The 23,533-nt window shown below is 43.5% G+C and overlaps 1 protein-coding gene across 2 annotated transcripts in view; it reads left to right on the top strand.

Moving 5' to 3' along the window:
• The window catches only part of PCP2 (Purkinje cell protein 2), a 144,119-nt gene extending 121,095 nt beyond the window's left edge, over positions 1-23,024 (top strand). Inside the window, exon 5 of one of the 2 annotated variants that reach the window (XM_085654394.1) lies at positions 21,922-23,024. In XM_085654394.1, the coding sequence (XP_085510520.1) occupies positions 21,922-22,041 (120 nt within the window). In that variant the 3' untranslated portion in view covers positions 22,042-23,024. The remainder of the gene's footprint in view (positions 1-21,921) is intronic. The other variant, XM_085654393.1, reaches the window with a different exon arrangement.
• Positions 23,025-23,533: the final 509 nt, after the last annotated feature.

Raw genomic sequence — 23,533 nt, 5'->3', positions numbered from 1 at the left:
AGTCGACTGTGGCCACAGGAAAGTTCTGACTTCCAACAGTGGCTACAGCAAAGTTAAAACAGTTGGCAGTAGTTGATATTTCACCAGCCATGTTATTATTGTGCACAGCACTGGCCTTCTTTGTTTGCAGACAGTTAGGTTGAGATTTACTTTGTACATAAATTCTTTGCATCTTTTAACATGTTCTATGGGTATTGTGCAGGTGTCTGTGTCTACACTTACTTCTCTCTAATGTCAGGTAGAGGGCCCAATGAAGAATATGCCTTAACTCTGCCACACAATATACATTGAAGAGTGCCTCAGAATGTTATCACTGTGCCACAGAATATGCCTTACTGTGCCACAGAATAATGGCACAGGGAAAGGGACAGTAGTTTTTGAAGTGTTGGAAAGTTGAACTGTGGATCAGGACAAGACAGCTACACCTCTAGTTTTAAAAGGTTCAAGACCATGCATAGAGATAGAAGCACCTGCAGACCTGGGCAGAAGAGACAAAACAAGTGTACGGTTCAGTCTCATGGACAGAGACGTCTGGTAAATTGAACCGGTCACCTCTGCTGAGAGAGAGAGAAGGTTATTCCTGTTGTGCGGGAAGGTTCAGCAACATAGATGATGGTGGTGTGTATAGTGGTGTTTCAGAACTATGGACAGGGCCAGTCTGAAAAGGCTACTCATCTAGAGCCACGTGAATCAATATTAGGAATAGCGATTACCCAATTCCAATTTTCCACGAACCGCTTATCCCAATGTATGAAACTCTAGGATTTTCATTTAGCGATTCCTAGGGGGTTACAAATCGACCTAGCTCATTAATATTAATGAGGTGGGTTGTAATTTGCGACCCATTAGGAATCGCTAAATTCACAGGGATGGTGGCCTATTGGGGTCAGCAGACGACCATATCCGTGATTGCTTTTACATAAATCAATTTTTTTTAAATTCAGCCTGTTTTCCTTAAAGGAAAATTAGTTGCATCTAAAAGAAAAGAATGAAAAGTTTTCTTTCCATTTTTAAAGAGCAGGCAGAATGGGACCACTGCCTGCTACTAAAATCGTTCCACCACCATTCACAACGGGAATGGGGTGCCTTGGGGACCCTTCCCATTTGTGAATGGGTTACCATCAGATTGAATCTGATGGTAAACTGTGAATGTTTTGCGACCGGTATTTAGTCGCAAAACATTCATACATACTGCTGCGATTTGGTACTAGGAAGGGATGCCCTAAACACGCCCCTTCCAAATACTGTATTATAAACCTATTTTGCGATTCAGTAACAGGTTACCGGATCGCAAAATAGAGGTTGGTATATTGGAAAAGTCTTTTTGCGTTCGCAAACGGGCCGATTCTGTGAGTCGGCCTGTTTGCATACACAGAATAGCTTCATATATGTGGCCCCTAGTTTGTAAAAATTCAGAACCATGAGCAGATGGCGATGAAATGTTGGTGTTAAAACACTATGCAGAGATCTGAATGCTGCTTGCCTGATTCACAAAGAAAAGTTGTACATTCAAAGTCGAAGACACACTCCTATGCAAAGGTGTAAATAAACCCTTTTGTGCAAAGGCACACTTATTTTGAACTTTTATTTTCTCCATGATGAAAATAATTTTCCCCACGGTGAAAGGCCTTCCCTTACACCCCTTTTAAAGTCTGAGGGTGCTCCACTTTACGTTGGTAGGGGGGCTACTTCAGCAAATCTCCAAACATTTCTAGGGTGGGAAGTGGTCGGAAAAGAATTTGTGTATGCCCAAAAATGTACAAGTTTGGTTTGAGGCCAAAAATGGCTTTCTGTTTCTTGCCCTTAATATTTAGATGTCCAGCACCATAGGGATTGGTAGCCACTTGTCCTTGTCAGGTAGTTTAGTATCATTAGCAAAAATATTATCTGTCAAAACTCTCATGTCCTAAATATATTTGACAAAACATCATCCCACTGGAAGTAGGTTTTCTATTATTAACTCCAATGGGTCGACTGTTTGTATACAATATTTAGGACACAACATTTCTGCTGGATGAGATTTTGGTTACGATGTTCTGGTAACATACCCTCAAGTAGTAGTGTTTAAAGGTTCATCACCTGCAACCATTGACATGCCAAGTCTTTCAACTCTACGCACTGAGAATCCTGCTTATCGAGCTTTCGAAACACTGGGTTAGTCTTCAGTGGTGAAAAATGAAATTGCAACCCACTAAGGAGCTCGGTAATGAAATAGAGGAACAGTTTCTTTATAAAATCACAGAATTCTGGGGTAACGTGCAATACCCTTTGTATGTAGGTAGGTAGTATTTTATTCATTGTAATCCTTGATCATATACCATGGACCATAGGACCACCTCCCCCATAAAATCTTGCTCCTTTAAAACAAGAAGATCAGATTTTAGAAAATATGAAATGAATGTAGAGCTTGTACTGTGAAAATTAACACCAATAAGCAATGTTTTTTTTTGAGAACATAAACTCTTTATCGGTTTCACTCCAATTATGCAAATCACTCAAGTCAATAAGAAAGCTAACTTTGTGCTTTTTTCCCTGTCTCTAAGTCAATAAAAAAGATAATTTTGTGCTTTTTATCCCTGTCTCTAAATCAATAAGAAAGATAATGTTGTGCTTTTTATCCCTGTCTCCTCATAATGAGTCCCAGCAGTGCAATAAATGTTTGATCACACACCACTAATGCCTAGACATAGAAGTTTAATTAGAAGAGGGTCTAAAAAAGTGACTCTTCCCTTTAATTGTTAGGTGGCACTTAAGAGTGTGCTCCAGAAGCTGCTTTTCACAGCCTCTGCTCACTCTGTTTCTCCCAGTCTTTCAGACACTGGTATTCCCACAACCTCCTTTTTACTGTCCCTTAATGCCCGCTCAGCACCCTTGACATCACTAGTCTCATCTCTAGAAGGGGGAAGGAATACCTGAAAGAGGAGAAACCATAGTAAATTCTTTCATGCAAAATGAAGACAGGGTCAATATGTGGGCCTTAAGTGCCAGGGTCTCACCGTCACACATTGCCATTTCCACCCCAACCCCTGGGGCTCGGCCTTTACTTACACAGATGGCACTGGGCAAACCTGTCCCATGGTGAGCCTCAATAGGGAAGGAAAGTGGCAGGGAAAGAAATGAAGGAAGCCAAGAATGATGCCAAAGCTAAGAGGGTGCCACATTATGATTAACAAGTAATGCTATTGGAATGTTTCAAGGCTTGGAATAAGCGTATCCCCCCTTTTTGTCAACCCACCCTCACTATAGTGGATCAGTCCCACTAAAGTATTTGTAGTTCCATCCAAAGCTGGAGACAGCTCAAATGTCTGTATAACACAGCAACAGGCTCAGCGAGAAATGATGCATCAACAACAACCTCCTTTCTTCCTCTTTACAGAAATGATTGTGGCAGGAGACTTCAATGCCAACCACAAGAGCCACTAGTGAGAAGCTATAACTCGCGGAAAGGACTTATGAGGAAAAATAAACACGGATAGGATTATAGGATCATATCACATGACCTCCAGCAACTACACATCCCCAATGTTGGGCCTGCTCTCGTTTTGTACTACGTATATCTCACAAATAAATAACTTCCTAACTGACTTTTGCCGTGTGTCCTTGTATTAGGGTCATGGTTTACTGAAATGGCCATTGTAACAAAACATCTGATTGTTGTGAATATCCAAACCAGAGGGTGGGTCTCAAGCACCAGCCGAGGACATTCACTTGCTACCCTATCAGCGTTTACACTCGACTGTCCAAGCCAATCTGCAGTGTTTGCCCCTTCAACAGGTTTTGACATGAGGGTCATCATTTGATCAATGCTAAATGGCACAATGAGAACATTGAGGAATGATAATGTAAGGAGAACTTAAAGAAGATTGTACAGACATGGAACTACACACAGGCTCGTAAACTAAAGTGCTGACGTCCAGATCTGTGTTTTTAGGATACATTTATCTCTTGCCCTCCTCATTCAGGGCACTCCGGAGAAGGTTCTACAAGGAGACTGTGACCAATATCAATGCTAATCACAGATGATGTCTAAAAACTAGAGAGTGTCCTAGCTACTGTTTCAATAGATGACAACACACCTGCTCCTCCGGTCTGGATGCCACTGATTTTCATCACACCCTGATGTTCTTCAATCTGTTACTCATCCACAACTGAGAAAACACAGCATCAGATTCTGATTAAAGACAAATAAGTAGTGCGGAACACTGTGAAGATGAAATACTTTGTACCGCGGCACCCAAGTTACGTCTAACAACAAGCCTGGAGTAAAACTATCACTCAGTTTACACCAAGTATTAGTTATGCTTGATGATGGCCACACTCAAGGCTGTTTCCTAATTCAAACACTGCCACTCTCCCAGCTCTTCCTACAACTGAGATATTCTGAATCACTTCTGAAAACAACCATTCACCCACCTGAAAGTCACAACATCACTCCCTGTTCCAACTCTAACTTCAGACTACGAGTCCCTACATCATTAGCCATGAGGTCTTTACCCGCTGACCCCAGTGTACAGACAACTCTCAGCAAATGTCAGTGGAGCACTCAACAAAGGCCCATTACAGAGATATGTGACTGGACAATTTAAAGACAGCAGTATCCTGCTCTTCAACACCAACTTATTTTGAGACTGGGATCCTGCTACCAGAATGTTATGCTTGGTAGTTGTGACATGTGGTATATGCAAAAAAGAAAGTCAACTTGGAAACCTGAGCTCTGATCTCAGGTCTTCATGTATAGATTTGTATTCTTGGTATTCAATGCTGCTGTATTATGTACTTGTCTAGCTTTGATGTAGCCTATATTGTGTAAGTTAGGAAAGGGACAAGTGTTTCACTCTTTCAAGCTCCCTAAATAGGACAATGTATACCCTTTTTCATCAAACAGCGACTTTCAAGATAAGAAAGAAGCAATGCACGCGCTCACAATATATATTCACCTAGAAGCAGGCAGCATGGGACATAATGTATCCCACACCACCACTACCTCTCCAGGCTAGATATCGCTGTCATACAGTGCCGCAGCTCACAACATCCCAATTCACTGACCTTTGACCCCCGCCCCCCCACCATTGATAAATCACTTTCTCCCTCTGAGACGTTACTTCCTCTGGGATGCAGGTCATAGCCTCTCTGTCAGATATGAATTACTTCCTGCCACAGGACACTTGGTTGTCGTCATAGATCATTTTCAACTTGTCATAAAACACTGCTACTTTGTAAAGGATTACTTCCTCTCAATGTCACAGGTCATTACCACCCCATTTCGGTGGCTCCTTCCTTTCTGTCACTGGTTAATCGACATAACAGATCACATGTCACATGAACCCCAGCCACAGGTCATTTCCTATTTAACAGAAGTCACTTCCTTGTTGCCGCAGGTCACCTCCAATCTATTTCATACGCCATGTCCTTCCATGTCAAAGGCCACTTCCTGTTTATCAAAGATGACTTCTTCCCTATCTTGGATTACTTTGTTCATGTCATAGAACACCTTCTTCCAACCACAGTTTATTCCTCCATTCCTATAGGTCAATCCCATTTCACAGATCACTTCCTTTCTGTAACTAGTAATTTCCTACCAGACATTCCCTCCGGTCAGTGGTCAATCTGCACCCCACAGATCACTTCCTCTCTGTAACAGGTCATTTCCTCATAGGCCAGTCACTTCCATCTCATGTCAGAGGTCACTTCCTCCTTTTCAGAAATTGCTACCCAGCCATAAAACACTTCCCCCATAACAGGTTATTACCACCCTGCCCAACACCATCTTTACCATTCACAGGTCACGCCTGCCCTACTCAGGATATTTTCCATGGATGTCATGGCCCCGCCTACTCGCATTCATGGCACAAATTTATGGGCATTCACTGCAGGTCATGGACCAAAGCTCTTTTAAGTCAAGGCCCTTAAGCACTTGCAGGTCACTATGCCTAGGCATTAGTAGGAGTTGGTCCCTAGAGCTTGCAGGTCATGGCCTATAGTGTTTCAAGTCACAGCCTCTAGCACCCTTAGCAATTGTAGGCTTTTGCCCATAGATCTCACTGGTGATGGGCCCTACCACACGAAGGTCACAGCGCCTACCACATGCAAGTTGCTAAACATAGTGCATGCATATCATTAAATCTTCATCTTGCAGGTTACAGCCCCTCCCACTTGCAGGTCACAGAACCTACCACTTGCTGGTCATGACATCGCCTCTTCCAGCTCTTGACTCAAACCACATTTAGATCACAGCTCCTAACACTCACAGGTCATAAACACTACCTCTCACAGGTCATGACTCCCTCTGCTTGCAGTCCATGACATTCAACCCTTCTAGGTCACGGTGTTAATCCTAGCTGGTCTTAGCACTGCATATATGTAGGTCGCTACCTCTAACACTTGGATGTCATGCCCTTTCTCATTTTGTTGCATTTACTCCCACTTGCTGGTCACCACCTGCTATTCGCAGGTCATGTTCCTCCTCGTAAGTTCTATCTGCTCCAACTCACAGGTCATGGCACCTCCCACTTGTGGGTAGCTGTCTCCTGGAATTCAGAATCACTTATATGTCACATGTTGTAGATCCCAAATCACAACCACTCCCATTCACAGGGGATGGCTTCCCACACTATCATGTAACTGCCCCTACCCCTGACAGGTCATTTCTTCTCCCACTCACAGGTCACTCAGTGGGTGACTGGCTCGAATCGGGTGTGGCGGGGCAGGGGGTGGATTGTAGAAAAAAAATCACTTACCTCTTCACAGCCTGCCGTGTCTCTCCTCCGCTTCCCTTCCGACAAGTCTCGGAACAGAAGCAGGAAACACACAGGCTCCCCAAAGCCAATCACGACTCTGCTGTTACCATGACAGCAGCGTCATGATTGGTCTGAGCACTGTGGTTCAGTGCTCAGGCTTGGACTATGAGCCTGTGCATGTTCTACACCCAGGCAGTAATACAGTCAGAGTGGAGAACATGCAAAATGTGCATGAATGTTTGGCTGGCCAAATTGTTATGCGCACTTAGAAAGAGTCCCAACCACCCCTCCCGCTGCTCTATGAGCAGCCTAGCCCGCCCCGCAAAACTGCCTCAGCAGGGAAAAATAAAATGATAATACTGTTGTGTTATTATCATTTTATCTTTCCTTTTTTGCACTACTGAAAAGCAGTGGGGCGAAGCTCCTCCGCCTTAGCGGAGGATTTGCTAATGAGGTCCCTGCCCTTCCCTGTCAAGGGTTATTAGTCCTCCCACTATTCTGTTCTTCCCACCTACAAGCTCTGACCATAACACTTCATTTTTGTGATCCCTCTACTTGAAAGTGACTGCCCTCCTTCTCGCAACTCACTTCTAGTTTGTGCCCCCATGCTCACAGGTCCCCATTTCTGCCCACGGGTCAATGCACATGTAGTGCGCCCCACTCACATGTCACTCTCCTTCCCACTCACATTTCACTTTTCCTCCACCACTCAGGTCACAAAACATTCAGTCACCGGTCATTGCCCCTCACACTCACTGGTTATGGATCCTCACATGTTGCAGCCCCTAACCCTCTCAGATCGCGACGCCTCCCACAGGTCGCAGCCTCTCATGGGTCATGACTCCCCACTTACAGTACCCTGCTTCTCCCACTCCGAATTCCTTGCATTATCCACTCACAATATAGTACCCCTCCCCCTTTAACTCACAAATCGATGCCACTCCCATGGTAGAGATCACTTCACTCTCACTCACAAGCAATGCGTCTCATATTTACATATTAAGGGCCATATTTATGGCAAAATCATGCAGCGCAGCAAGTCTCCTTGCTGCACTGCGCAAAGGAAAGGGCAGGAATGTGCTGTATTTAAAAGAATATGGCGCATTCCTGCCTTTGTCCCCGCACTCGCACAGTTTTGGCTGCCTAGTGCCAATGCAGGCACCCTTGCACCATGGTGCAAGGCTGCTTGTGTTGTAAGGAGGATTGTTTTTGTGTTGGAAGGGGCACCTTCCTTCATAGAAACAATCTCCTGAGGCATTTTCTTCTTTCTGTGTCTCATAGAAAGAGGAAAAAACGAGGTGAAATAAAAATATTTCTCCTTGTTGCACCTCACCTGGGAAGGCATAGCATTTTGGCGCATTCCCAGGTCTACCACTTTTGGTCAATCTGGCAAAGGGTGAAAATCCATTGATGTTGTGTGGGAACACCCAAGCGACACACATGGAACTCCTCCCTGGTGCAGATGAATGCATCGCAGCGATTTTCGCTCTGTTGCATTATCGTGGATTTATGAAGCTCTCAAAGTCATGAAAGGAGGCCTTGTGTTTCTTCATAAATCATATGCTGGGCTTGCGTGGTGCATGCGTGACACAACCCCATTCTTAAATATGGCCCTAAGTTTCCGCCACTAACAGAACTCTTCTACAGGTCACTGTCCCTTCTACAAACAGGTCCCAGTCCTGCCCACTCACAGTCTGTCACCTTAAAAGTCACTTCTCCTCACAGATCACTGGCCCTGAAGCCCACAGGCTACTTCTGCTCCTGCTCTGAGGTCAAATATCCTTCCTGAAATAGATCAGTGTGCCCCTGGTACATCATTTTCCTCAATCCTCTGACCTGTGGCCAACCACGGGTGAACAGCTGTATTGCAACCAAGTACGAGCATGCATCTGGCCTGCTGCAGGCTTCTGATTCTCTTTTTTCCTTTACAATTTCTTTTTATTATTTTCAAATGAAAATGAAACAAAACACAATTCTCATCTTTCGACGAAATGGGGATTGTCCTCAGCAGTATGGTACTCGCACTACTCTGTGTGACATTTTCATGATGTGCTATTGATTTTATGTTTGGCATTTATGGACTCATTTACGAGCATGAACCACACATGATTGTAGAAAAAACCTTTTGTGATTACCGTGGTGCTGGATTCAGTTAGGCACAATTTAGAAACCAGGCAAAATATGCAAATGAAGTTCCATGAAACCAGAGCGCAGTCACATTATAAAAGTATATTTGTATCCTTGATTTAGTAAAAATGTATACAAACCTTTTTGATCACATAACCAGGACAGTAGTGCGACATTGACTGTATTTATATTGAAACACTGTATCAGTGAAAAGCAATAGATTTGTCTGTGTTTCAAAACTTTCAATAAACAGAAAATAACAAAAAATGAGTAAGAATCTTCATTAAAAGAATTTATTCTGAGTGAAAGATGATGAACCGGGGAGCTTGTGCACAGCTCTGTATGTGTCGTGGCAAAGGACCATTTAGGAGGGAAGTGTGAGATGTACGTGCACCTCAGTGAGGCGAAGAATGATAGGTGGTGAGGTAGATCTTAGCCACAAGTTCTCTGCAGCCTGGTAAATTAGTAAAATATAGGGGCCGCATGCATGTAGGTCTGGAGGCCTTTTAGAATAGGCACTTTTTAAAAAATGATCAGATTTCAGACTGTATGATTTGTTAAAATGATAGAATGAAATTATGAAGTAATGGTTAAATAAAAAAAACAAGGACCAAGGAACTCAGATATTGGCCCTGAGTCTGTCAAAGAAAATTGCAGCATTAGAAGTGGTAGCCAGGCTCTTTTTTGTACTACTTTAACCAGGCCCTATCTGGCTACCAATACAGGGCTTACCCCCTTCATATCACAGATTTGTACCTCGGCATTGGAAACGGGGCTGTGACAACTATAGGAAGCACTCTTCCATCCATGTGTAGGTGGAAGATGAATCAGAACATCTGCATCAAAACAGATATCTGCTTGGCGCAAGAAGGGGAAGCCCTGGGAAATAAGATCAATTGATAAACATCTAGCGGCAAGAGGTCAAAGGCAGAGTATGTGAGGCCAGAGGTCACAGCGGGTGAGGATCATGGCTAAAGGTCAAGTGGAATTCTACCTCATCGTTTTCAGTCCTGACGATTGGTTTATTTATTTGTTCTCATATACCAATATAGAAAATGACGCAAATTATACCACTTCTTTGGAGAAAAATGCATTGGGCAATCAAAGATGTGGAAATTAAAGTTGTCAAACTTGAAAATCGAAGGTTCTTTAATAAATTGTACATTTGGGGACTTCCTGAGTTTATCTAGGGTACTATGACGAATATGTGTCCATTTGCGATTAAGTGTGCATTTAGGATGCCAATGACTAAATCTAGATCAAATAAAAAAATAGTTTACCGAGCTGTTCCATGAGCAGGTTTATGTGTACATTAGGGAAATGGTATGCTTAAGATGCTATAAGTTGAACATCTTGTGGCATGCAAGAAAAAAGAAATACATTTAAGATATGCCTAGAACAAATTATAAAGTGGAAGCAGCAATCTACCAACCAAGCAACATCTGTATGATTTTGTTGTGAAATAATGAGACATACTATGGCAATATTTTTGATTGAGGGGAATCTTCACTCTCTTTGAGGACCCTGAGCTGAGGAGCCACCTCTACATAAAAGTACTGCAAGTGTGAACCTCTGTTTGTGGTGAAGGTAGAAGTATAGACCTTGGCACCAACAGAATTGCAAGGGGCGTTCTGTGGAGAGAAGAAAAGATGTGTGCCATTATATCCGCAAAAAATACAAAAATAGGCCACTTGTAGAGCAAAGTCTAATAAATCTGCAAATGTGAACTGATTGGAGTGCCTTTTGGTCATTATTATTTAAGAAAGAGAAACATTAATAGTCTTGATAGTAATATAAATTGATTGGATTGGATCAAACAAAGGACCTTGTGTGAAAGGGACTGCCAGAACCAATTTTAGGTCAGGTGTTAGCCAATACCTTTTGAGTTTTACTAAAAACAAATTATATTTACTTCCTTAGAGAGTCTTTCAGACATCCCTCTTCATCCATTGCTGTGCTGTAATGTCACTCACATTTTGCTTCCTCCCACCACAGCGTGGGACAGCTGGATCAGCCCACTTCAGCAACTGATTCCTTTCTGTGTGAGTGATAGTATTGTACCAAAGCACAACGATATCATCCACACAAATATAGTGCCAGAACGTAATGTCTTTTCATCTTTCTTTAACTTTGCAAGGGCTAGTAGCTCCCCCTGCACTGCTACTGTGCCTTTACTACCACATCCTACATCTATGCACTCACCTGGCCTCCATCATTGTGAATGTCTTTTAACCATTCCAGGGTGGCCACCCTTGCTTAAACATGCAAGGGTAGATATCTTTGAAAGGTCTTCTAACCCATTCTAAGATGGCCACCCTTGAGAGCATGCAATCATGTACAAGCATAGGTGGCCATCTTTGAATGGACCTCTAACCTATTTTCAAGAAGGCTGCCCTTGCATATGCATGAGCAGCCATCTTGCAATGTTTCTGTAATACTTGACAGCAGAAACATCCAAAGACGGCAGCCTGTGTATTCACACGTGTACTCTCGTGGGCAGCCTTATTTTGAAACTGTTTTGTACTAATGATTTACAGAAGCATTGAAAAACAGGCATTAGCAAAGCCAACAGACTGGCAAGCAAAGTCAGACATACTGATTTTGCCAATTTGTTTAACAGGAGAGTGCAGTGTTGAACTCTCTCTATGCAGATAACAGAAAAAAGGCATTTTCTACATCTAAAATCAATTGCTGCCACCCTGCTAGTATTTCTTAGTCTAGCAATAAGGAGAATAAAGGAGAAGTGCCCTTGGTGTGCCAAGCCAGACCACAGAGCCATGTTCTGTGTCTCAGTTCATGCATTGAGTCCTCAGTCTACACACGATTCCTGTATGCATGCCAGCAAATAAGACAAAGGGTCAGAAATTTGTAGTGAGGAACTTAAGACAGAGGTGCAAGGTTCACTGAGCCATGTAGGAGCCATTCATCTCCCCACAAGCTGTAAATCTAGAGGTAGTACCAGCGTGTAATGCTATTGCTGTTGTATGGTATCACATCCACATTTCCTTCCATACTCAATTAGCATGTTGGTAATAGCTGGAGAAGGAATGGTTGGCACCAGTTGGGTATAGCTTGCTAACAGTTTTTTCATTTAGTTGAATGAAACCTGCTATATGCTTTTCATTAAGTGTTTTAGTTCTTTGTAAACATAATCTCATAAATGTAACTTTGCTGCTTATGACATTTCCCAGTTTTTGATTATTTAGGACCATCAGAATTGTGTGCAGACAAAACATTGAGGGCCCGATTATGAGTTTGTGGATGTAGGAGCGGGCCGCCATGTCACTGCCCTGCTCCCACACTGCCAAAGAGGGCTGCCCACTAGATTATGGGTGAAATCATGGTCTGGCGGGCAGCGTGGCGGTGAGGTAAAAAGGGTCAAATGTGAGCCTTAATGCTGCATCACCGCAGGACTGCCACAGCGCATTCCAGCCCATCATGGACTGTGAAGTCTAAGTCGTGTTGGAACTGGGAGTACATGCACACAGGGGGGCACAACATGTGCCTCTCTACGCCAACCTGCATAGGGCAGGGGGGGCCTGTAGGGCCTCATTTGTTTCCTTGCTGCTTTAGTAGAGCTTATGGGCCCAATGTCGACATTTGCTAACTTAGCATGAGCTTCGCTGCCATGAGGCTGCTATTGCGCACAGCATTGCAAGCATATATTTCGCAAGACTCTGTTTGTGCCCCGTTCACTTGAGAACTGTCTGCTTTTCTCGTTCTCTGTTGTGTTCTGAGGTTTAGTCTGCACACGATATACAAGGTCGATCAACAAAGCCCCTTGTTATTCTGTTCTGGTCAGTCCCTCACACCTGACATAACATACTACCCACAGCTGCACTACTGGAAATCGTGTGCTTTAATATTGCAAGCAAAACATGTAATGACACACTTGGAGAGATACCTTTCTAGAGAGAAGAGCTGTGCTTGTCCTGTGATGTGAACATTTCATCTAGGCCTTGAGGTATGGGGTCTGCTGACAAAGCCCAGAAGTCTTCTTTTTTTATAATAAACTATTTCTTACAACGGGGAGGGTAGTTAGGTCTCTTAGTCTCTTTTCTACTGTCTTTATAAAATGATATCCCCGTTTGTATTCTATGGAATTGTGACAATGCTGACAATATTGTGTTTATGCATTTTGCTGCTAGTAATGGCACGTGTACTGTACCATAGAGCGCGTTAGTTGAAATAAACATTTGTAACTATACTGCGTCTCTGTTTATTCGCATTGTGGACAAGTATGAGTGAGTGAGCGAAAGAGTTGTCGGACTCCCGCGATTCCCAAGTGAGAGTGACGTGTTCTGGGTTGTCTAATCATTGGTAGCTTCACTTTAGTCGGAGAACCAATGAGACACTATAACTAGTCGGTTTGGGATTTTGGGTACTAAAATGGTAGGTTGGTACACCCCTATACACTGAGGTCCCGTTTTCCTGTGAATAGTTCTGTATATGTGCAGAATCCCTGCAACATGGCGCCACCAACATTTGGTCTGGTTCTTCTCTGCGAGACGCTTGAGTAGTGCTTGTGCTTGTCCACAATTCCCTCACTTCTGCCTTCGGAGACAGCAGTGATGGTGTGGCCTCCTATATTGACTCTTTATAGGTTGTTTCAAGCTTGAAGAAAAAGGTTTCTCTCTTTGTTCTTAAACCTTGTTGTGCTGCCAGTTTTTAAGTTGTACTTCTTTGCATTTCGTAATGGCTCATAATATTTTGCTACATAATTGCACTCTGCTCAGGGATTATTTATAACTCCATGGCGTCCCTGATGCTGGAGTAGACCTGATTTTTGCAGGAGAGGCGGATCCAGCATACCGCTTCGAAGTCTTTTACTCTTGGGTCACCTTTCCGGCAGTGGACGGGACGGATAACCTGTTCCATGAATACACTGACACGGCTGTTCCGATCGCGTATCATCTCTATCGGACCCCTGAGGTTCCGCTCACAGCTTGGCAACATCGAATTTGGTTTAATGGTGCCCTTCCACACTCATACACGCTGGTCCATTTAGGTCCTTTGTCAATTGACAGGGCCACTTGGCCGGTGTTGCCTGGGTATACCCCTCACCCAGGTGCGTTGACGGCAGCTACGCTGCCTGAACTACGCGTGTTACATACTTCACTGATAGCAGTACATAGATCTGTTATTCAGTTCATGTCGTGTAACTTCCAGGGGACCACCTGGCGTTGCTGCACAGCCTGCGGGATCTGGTGGGGTTACTATCAGTCCCGTCATGGTTAATTTGGTGATGGGCAAGCGACCACAAAATAAGGATGAATTACCTTATTGGCTTGCCGAAAGATTTGGACAGCTTGAAGCTGTTTTTCCTAATACATCTCCTGTAGAAAAACACCAGATTTTGACTATTAGTTTGCCTAAAAACTTACTTTCCGAGTTGGCTGATTGTAACACCTGGGGCAAGGTGTTCGCAGCTGTGTATTAGAAGTGTTTCAGCACTCCCTCTATGACTGTACTCCCCTCCGTGATTAAGCATGTTCAAGATGAGCATGGTGCTAAAGCGGCTGTGGAATCGGGGATGAGACTGGTGGAGTGTTCGACGTGGGTGCTGATCTGATCCTTGCCAATGTTAAGGGTGATGCAATAAGCTTTCGAGTCACTAACGGCTTAGAGGCTATCCGTGATGTGGACAAACCACGCAAATTAACAAACATTTTTGCAAAGGCTTATAAAACCAATGGCCACAATAGTTTGGGACTTAAGCCTTTTGCTCAGATGCAAACACAGTCTCAAACACAACAGAAAGCTCAATCTGACACAAATGGGCGTCCAGTCTTTTCTAAAAAGAACTGGAAAAATAAAAAGCAGGGGCAGCAGCAATAGAAGCATGGGTCGCGTGCTGGGTCACTGACACCTGAGACTTCTGAGCGTCCTTATGACTTAGACGACCACACTACAATTAAGACTCCTGATACATTTCAGGTCCCTGATCAGCATTCTCCTCGTTCTTCACAGGACTCATCTGACTTACTGGTCGGCGGTGGGGAGTGCCAGGATCATGGCAAAAGTCATCCTGCGCCACAGGGACGTGAACAGGGAGGGGAAACAGGCGGAACAACCACGCTTCTGAGCCCCGTTTCAAAAGAAAAAAGTTGCTGCTTTGACAGCGAGATATGCCTCAGACGGTGAGAACCCGCTTGCTGGACTGGACTTGGGTGGTAACCCTGCTAGACAGCGCAGCGGAAGATACAATAGTGCGGGAGGCACTGCGTCTTTGTCTGGAGGTGACAGCAACTGTAACTTTCATTACTGTAGAGACAGCTGACACCTGGGTTGCCCCCCCGGGTCGGCTGTATAATATAGTTTTTTGCATTGAGGGTGATATTGAGCGTGTAGTCGCTGGGATTTTTTGGGAGAATCTGACCACTTCCTATGACATTTTGTTAGCAGAGGCCGATTGGCCCCCACCTTTTGTTCTGGCCGCAGGGCGGGGGAGGACGAGCTACTTCCAAGTTTTTCTCGTTACGTCCCCAAAGAGCATGCATAGGCTTTTGAAGCTGAGTGGGCTTTGGCCCTGGCGCCGGCACTGTACCATAATCAAGTGGGCTGGTATAAAGATTCACCCCCACACGAGATTCCATTGCAGTCTATGCCTCAACCTCAACCTCAATATCCCATCCGGCGGGAAGCCAAAGGTCTTGTTTCTGATGTTCTAACTCAGAGTATCAAGGAGTGATTGAGACATGTGTGTCGCCAATTTATAATCCTCTTTTTACTGTATCCAAACCCGATGGGTCTAACCGCATAGTTTTGGATTATCGGCATTTGAATTCTCATTGTCGTACGTTTGCGGTACAGAATACCCATAGCTCTTGTTGACAGTATTGTTCGTAAAAAATATAAAACGACACTCGACATTTCCAATGGTTTTTATAGACATAACCTATCCACTGAATGCAGTCAATGGACCGCATTCACATCCTGTGGAAAACAAAAAAAAATTGGCGTTTACCTATGGGATATAAGAATAGCCCCGGGGTTTTTGCCACACGTGTTGTCTCCTTGTTAGACAGCATTGACCCAGATGCATTTTCGTATGTTGATGATATTTATCTCACATACGACGAATTATGGCCGCATCTATGCCGTGTTGACCACATCATTCTGGAATTTTCGGACTACGGATACAAATTTAATTTTGCAAAATCATACACCGCTTGTTATGCGGTGCTCTTTTTGGGCTATGAGCTCAATAATGAAGGTCGGGGTTTGGCTCCCCACTTTCTGGAGAAATGCGCACATTTGCAGTCTCCAACTACACTGAAAAAACTTCAGTCTTTGCTGGGATTTTAAAATTTCGGGCGATCCTACATTACCGAGTATGTCCAGCGTATCAAGCCTCTTTATGCCTTGATACAACCTACGTTTTCAAAAGCCTGCTGGCTCCCGGAACATTCTTCTATTTTGCATTCTTTGCAATCTGATTTGCTTGAATCTAAGTACTTGTTGACACGTGATAACCACACAAACCTGATTATACGAATCGTACCAGGTGCAGTGAGTTTCACTTACTTGACGTACAATGAAGGTGACAGTACCTATCGCATCCAAATCGCACTTATACACTTCAGCCGAAATGCAGTTTTCATCTGTTGAGAAAGTTTTGACAGCTGTGCAGACGGTGGTTCTAAAGGAACGCCCACTGGCACAGGATAAATGCATTTTGGTGGTTGCACCTTACTCTGCTTTAGAAGCAGAGACAAAGGCAAGTATCCCTAACTCAAAAGCTTTACATCCCCATTGGATACCATGGGCTACTTTGAAGTCTCCGGATGTCACGTTTATTTTTGACCCCTCTCTACAGACACAGTAGTTCTTGCAGTATGAAAACGTTCATCCGCCTCCTCTGCCTTTGCTTCCTTTGGAGGAGTACGTGTGTATCATTTACACAGATGGTTCGGCGCAACCGGCCACTGGTTCTAAACATGCTTATTCAGCAGCTTGTGCTATTGTGGCTGATACAATGGTGAATGGTGAGTTCAAATCTAACGTAGTGCATACACAGGCGCTATTAGACTGTACCGCTCAGATGGCCGAGCTTAGCGCTCTCGTTCTTGCTCTCGAGTTTGCAGATCCAAAGGTGTCAACTCTTATTGTATGTGACTCGTATTACTGTGTTCAGTCTTTCAATGACAACTTATTCTTTTGGTCTCAAAATGATTATCGAGTTTCTAAAGGCAGCACAATTAAGCATAAAACGCTTTGGGTTCGAGTGAAGGATCTTAAACGACGTCTGCCACTCACACATATTATTCATACTCTTCGCCACCAGCGTGTGGAAGCACACACACGTTGTTGGGAGTTGTTTGGCTGATGAAGTGGCCAAATCTGCAGTAGCCATGTGTTCCATAGCAGCCATTACAAGGTCCATGACTAAAATTGATAACGACATTTTGGCATTAATTATCCATAGGGTTTCCCTTCAAAGTATTATCAGTTAAATCCTGAACAAGTTCCTTTTGCTAGGCTACCTGACGTTGGAGATCGGCTGATTCCCAGCACGGACCGCAGACACACTTTAATCAAGACTGCACACGAAGGTATGGCTTCTGCCCATGCCGGCGTGTCGGCGACTGTTTCTATCTTGCAACAACGTTATTGGTGGTGTGGTTTATATAAACAAACCCATAATTACGTACTTTCTTGTGACATCTGTCAGCAAATCAAGCCGCCTACGGTAACCCCACCATCACAAACACCGCTTTGCATTGCTAATCGCCCTTTTGCTTGTGTGTATCTTGATCACAGCGGTCCATTTTCTTCTGATACTGCATAAAATACATTTTAGTTGCAGTTGATTCGTGCACTAGATTCCTTTGGGTTTGGCCACAACGCAGTGCTGACACATTTGAAATGTCATCAGGGATTTGCATGTCTTTGTAGGGATTTTTGCCTGTGGCACCTTTCATTCTGACCAAGGTCCAGCATTCGCCTCTAAGGCGTACAGGGATGCAATGAAGTCTATGGGGGTGCTGGTGCAGTTTTCGTCTCCATACAGGCCTGAGGGCAACTCAATTGTGGAGCGAATGAACCGTGACTTAAAGCAATCCTTGACAGCTAGAGTCTTAGGTACTGGCAGGAACTGGTTAGCCCTTTTGTATGGAGTCCAACAATCTCCCTAGAAGACCTCTGTGTTGGCAGACCCCATACGAGATGCTCTTTGGCATTAAAATGTGTGTGCCAGACCTTGATGATCTAGATGTTGCGGTGGCTGCCGCGACCTTTGACGTAGATAATCATTCTACTATGTTACAGAACCTACAAGAGACCCGTGCCAGTCTTGCTACTGAACATTTGTTCTCAGCAACTAATGCAGCGCTCCTTAATCCGGTGGTCGGCTGGCTTCCTAAAGTTGGAGATCTGGTCCGAGAAAAGGTGGAGAACAAAAAAGAATTTGGTCCCTCTTATAGTGCACCGGTTCCAGTGTTTGGCCTAAAGGGTACTCGAACAGTGATTTTACCTCCTTTCCCTGGTATGCAAAAACATAAAGTTGCATGGAGCATGTAATGTGTCGGCTCAAACCTCGCTTGTGTTTTCAAAGGTAAACTAGCTTCCGTAATAATTCCCACGTTCACTCTGCTTACTAACGGTAGTTATCTTATTTTAAATAACCAAGAATGCTGCGGCTTGCTTGCTGGAATACCATACATTGTTATGGTTCACAGCGCATAATTTGTTGCAATAGTGTGCTTTTTCCGCCCACCCCTCGTGGGCCGCTGAATAGTTCTGTTTGGCCTTCAATACCTACTTTGAAAGCAGATTTCAAAAAGTTGAGCAGATTAAAGGCGCTTTTAACCCAACAAGAAGTACCTCTTACTTCCACGCGAGAAACCTTAAACCTGCAGGTGGTGGCTAGCGTGGCTACTGAGGTTCAAATGCTTCTAAACACTAACCTCCCACTACATTTTAGGGAGCTCATCCATCGCATATTTAATGCGTCCACTACTCAAAGACTGGCAAATTTTTTTAAGACTGTCGGCTCTGGCCTTGTTGCTTCTTTTCAAACTATATTTGGGGTAATACCTGCATCTATTCATTCTATGTTTTCCAGCGTCTTTGGTGAGTTTCCTTTAGTATTGGCGTTAGTCGCTGGAATCCTACTTCTGCTGTGCCTGCTCCGCAATGGCTGCTCCACTTGTGCTACTACACAGACTGGGCCGGCTCCATTTGCTCCGTGACCGAATGCATGGATGCTTCGCCAAATTACCACTGGCAACACTCAGTGTATCTTATGGGTCCTTCCGTTCTGTATATTTTACTTGCGTGCAACCCATCTTTTCGTGCTTGAGATGTGATTTTGCATGGGCGTTGGATTTATGCCTTTCCAATACGTCATGTCCGGACCCGGATTTCAAACAGCTGATGAGCCCCTTAGTGGCTCATGAGCAGGACTGTTCTGGGATTGGATTAATGGCGCGTGCGGCTGCACTTGGAATTTTGGCTCAATGGGATATCTGTGCGACTGCACAGAATCTCCTACTTCAGAGTTATATTGAATATCACGCAAGTTATCCAGCGATGCTAATGGAGGCACCCGACTATGAGGAACACTCTTGTTCATTCACCATGTCAAATTGGATGGCGTCTCTTTTTTCTACAGACCACAATTATGTCCTTTTGGAGAGTGTTGCATTCTTTTGCTCCTACACCTTAATGGATTAACCGCATACATGGCCAGCCGGCATCTTTTGGGTTCGGATGCTTTTTTCCCACTATATTTTTTTTTCCGCTTCTTCCAGAACTTGTTTTTTTATATAGACTCTCATCTTTGCTTTTTCCAAGTTTATGGACACGCCTGTTGATATCTGCTCACGGTTTTTGAACTCTGTTTTCTTACTATGTCTACATAGCATGGACTTACCAGGGGGAGGGCGTAGTAGAGCTTATGGGCCCATTGTCGACATTTGCTAACTTAGCATGAGCTTCGCTGCCATGAGTCTGGCTGCTTTTTCGCACGACCCTGCAAGCATATATTTCGCAAGACTCTGTTTGTGCCTAGTTCACATGAGAACTGTCTGCTTTTCGCGTTCTCTGCTGTGTTCTGAGGTTTAGTCCGCACACGATGTACAAGGTCGATCAACAATGCCCCTTGTTATTCTCTTCTGGTCAGTCCCTCGCACCTAGACATAACATACTACCCACACCTGCACTACTGGAAATCGTGCGCTTTAATATTGCAAGCAAAACATGTAATGACACACTTGGAGAGACACCTTTCTAGGGGTTCTGGGTTCTCTAATCATTGGTAGCTTTGCTGTAGTCGTAGAACGAATACAACACTTTAGCTAGTCGGTTAGGTATTTTGGATACTAATGTGGTAGGTTGGTACACCCCTATTCACTGAGGTCCCGTTTTCATGTGCATAGTTCTGTATATGTGCAGAATCCCTGCAACACCGCCAGCAGTTTCATGAAGTAAGAACCTCCACGAGACCGCAGGTGGTCTGGACACTCGTAAATGCATGGCGGTGTCACAGCTGCACCGCCAGCATATTGTGAGCCCCTGACATCCGCGCCACTGCCAGGGAACAAGGTTCCTTGGCGGTTGCGGAGGTACAATGGCGGTCCGACCACCAAAGTTGTAATAAGGCAGTCGGACTGCCAGTGCGGCAGTGGCTAGACCGCCACCACCAAGCCACCAGACTGCCAAACTCATAAACCAGGCCCTAAGTTGTATAGTTGCCATAAATGTGGTGCTTGTGTCTTAGGCCCTTGTAATAAAAAGATGAATAACACCTGCATAATTGATTTCTATGAATTGACTCATTTCTGATTTTGAGTATGTTTTAATTTTTAACCAATGGCATCTGACAGAGGTTCAATGTAAAACTCAAATAAGACTAGAGAGAGAGAGGATAGTGCTGTCTCTTACTTTTTTCCAACAGGGAGGATTTTGAGATAATATCCTCTTTTTATGAGGTTATATTCCTTTTTTGGCCTACGCTCCTGCAGCGTATTCTAGCTTAGAAATTACGTTCCTGAAATTGCATGTAGACTTAATTATAAAGGTTCTCATTTAGAGATTGGAGGGACCTGAAACTCTTCACATTTCTGGATAACACTTTGAATATGGAGTAGATTACACAAGCTACATTTTTCAAAAATTTGAGGATTTTAAGTTCCAACGAATCTCTAAATCAGGGTCCTCGGTTGTAGAGGAAGCACTCTACTTGACGGACAGCTTTCTCCAAATTACTTGACAGCAAAATAGTCATTCATGTTTGCTGGTAAAGTGATTACACCAGTGAGGTGTCTATGATCACCCATAGCTCCATTGTTTCTGTTAATCTCTTTTATCAATTCCCTATCACCAAAGACATTATTAGCAAGATTCTAATCTACATTGATGATAAAAGTGGGTTAAAAAGGTACTATCCAAGTTAGTTTCAGAATCAAAAATGGGCAAAGCAGAATATTTTGTTATGCCTTATATTAAAAGTTTACAAGTAATTTGTGAAAGTGAAGTAGTATACAATGCATACATTTAAGATTGTCAATCATCATGTCTGCTGGTTTGGCTTTTTACAAGGTCGTGGTAATTTTGTATTCCTTCATTTGAGAGTGGATCCTCCCATTCACTTTTTATGTATTTTCATTTAAAAAAAAAATTGTATAATAACTGCTAGAATTCTAAACGTTTCATAGACTTTCATTTTTAAGAACACTTGGTTTACAGTCTGTATTAGTTGTATGGGTTTCCTACTAAAAGCTACCTATGTGTTATGTCCCTCAAGCTTTCTATGCTGCAACAAAGTATTGTTCTTCATACATGACAGGACTAACCCTGATTTTTTTATTGTAAAGGCAGTCTAGTTCAGCCATGGTTTTAGTTAGTATATTAATTAGTAAGTGCATCTGTGCATGATAACATTTTACTTCTTCTGTTTAAGGATTTCTTAGACAATTCATTGTTTTTTCCTTTTTAATTATTCATTCTGTGATGTGTTTTCCAATGTTTTGTTCTGCTAAAAAGAAAATTTAAATCTCTATTGGGGTGCTGCCTTTTATAAGCGCTTTAATGTTGTTTCTTCTCTTTGTTTCAGGAGAATGAGGTATTTTCTCCTCCCGCCCCTTTCCCAGACATCCCTATTGCACCTGGGGAGGACTACTTCACCCTCATCCACCGTGTGCACAGCAGACAATTCCAAAAGCCCAGCTCATAGCCATTCGACCTGCGCACCACCATCGGGCAACCTTGGCCTAGATCTGCTAGGCCAGGACTTGCTGGATCATCCATGTGTAGGGTAGAAGGTTTCAATTTCTGAATTGCTAACACCACAAAGTCAAAGCAATGTTGGACCATGCCATTTTCCTGTTTACGGCTGAAAATCAACTCTTTTAGTTTTTTAAATAAAAAAAGAGTACTTGAACGACTTGTTTAAGATGTGTCAGGGGAGTAAGAGAGCTAGCTCCCATTGGGGCCTCCACGTTATATCTGAACGTATGTTGGTTTATGGTACAGTGTGAATGCCGTTCAGCAGAGTATATTCTAAACTTTAAATGGACAGTATCAGAAATCCCTATCGTATCTTGAAGCCTCAAATGGTGTTGGTGTGGGATACAATAATATTAAAAAAACAAAGTCCAGCCTTTATATCGGCGTATTCCTTTCACCCTAAATAAATAACTCTAAAATTGCTAATATACCAGCTGTAAGACACAAATCAGTGTCATAGTTTTATATTTAACCTTCTGAGTCCTAGGCTGCTAGTGCAGGGGCATGAGGCCGGTTCACTTCCAGTGTCACATGCTTACGGTCTGATGCAACGCTAGTCTCTAGACCATTGTCAATCTAGCAAACAGCTAGTGCACAAGTGTGTGCTTCCTGACGTCTCAGGGTACCTGTTCTTGTTTAAGCTTTATTCCCGTTTGGAGGGTGAGTCTGTTTAGGTACATCCTACTCATCGATCTTGTAGAGACTTGCATGCTGTGCTGTTTTGAGCATGCAACAGATTTGACTTGGGGTGGACTTTTGGTTCGTGGGAGGGTTAGGGGTAGTTCTAGCTAAATATGTGATTTTATTCGTTTGGGTTGAATTTTCCAGCATCCTGTTGAAGGGTACAGGAAGCAGATTTTTCTAATACCTAGCAATTATATTTCTTGTCGTTACTGGAGGTCGTCATTGGGATGTAGGCAGGTTCATGTGTATTTCTATGAACTCAATAAACAAATTTGATCTTAAATATTGCTTCCTTTTATCATTAGTAACAACTTGATGTTTGATATTGGATGATTCACGGACTAATGTGTCCTCGATTCCTGGCTAACACTATCCTTTAAGGCGTGTGCACGTGTGTATGAGAGGGTACGCTGCCTATAGGCTAGATATTGAAGCAATGAGATTACCACCACCAAGATTTTGTTGATGCAGCTTCAAAGATCTGTTTAGCATCTCACTCAGGCTATCAAGGTGTAAGAGAATCCAGTGACACAAAACCAAGTATTGCTTACCACAGAGAGACTGCTAAAAATTTCTGGAAAGTGTTTGTTTACAGGCAGTATAACTGGCTTATCTGCTGTTCATGGCCAAAGAAGTCTCATAAACAAGCAGCACATAGGTTCTGTGGGATTAAGCAAAATACCTTTGTTTGGCCCGGTGTCCTAAAATTGCTTGGCAATAATGCAATAGTCAGTCCGATCATCTGCCGGTGAGAG

This window comes from Triturus cristatus, chromosome 4_1 (assembly GCF_964204655.1).
Source record: "Triturus cristatus chromosome 4_1, aTriCri1.1, whole genome shotgun sequence".
NCBI classification, from domain to species: Eukaryota; Metazoa; Chordata; class Amphibia; order Caudata; family Salamandridae; genus Triturus; species Triturus cristatus.
Note: the sequence above shows the minus strand (reverse complement) of the source record. Positions and strands in the feature narration are given on the sequence as shown.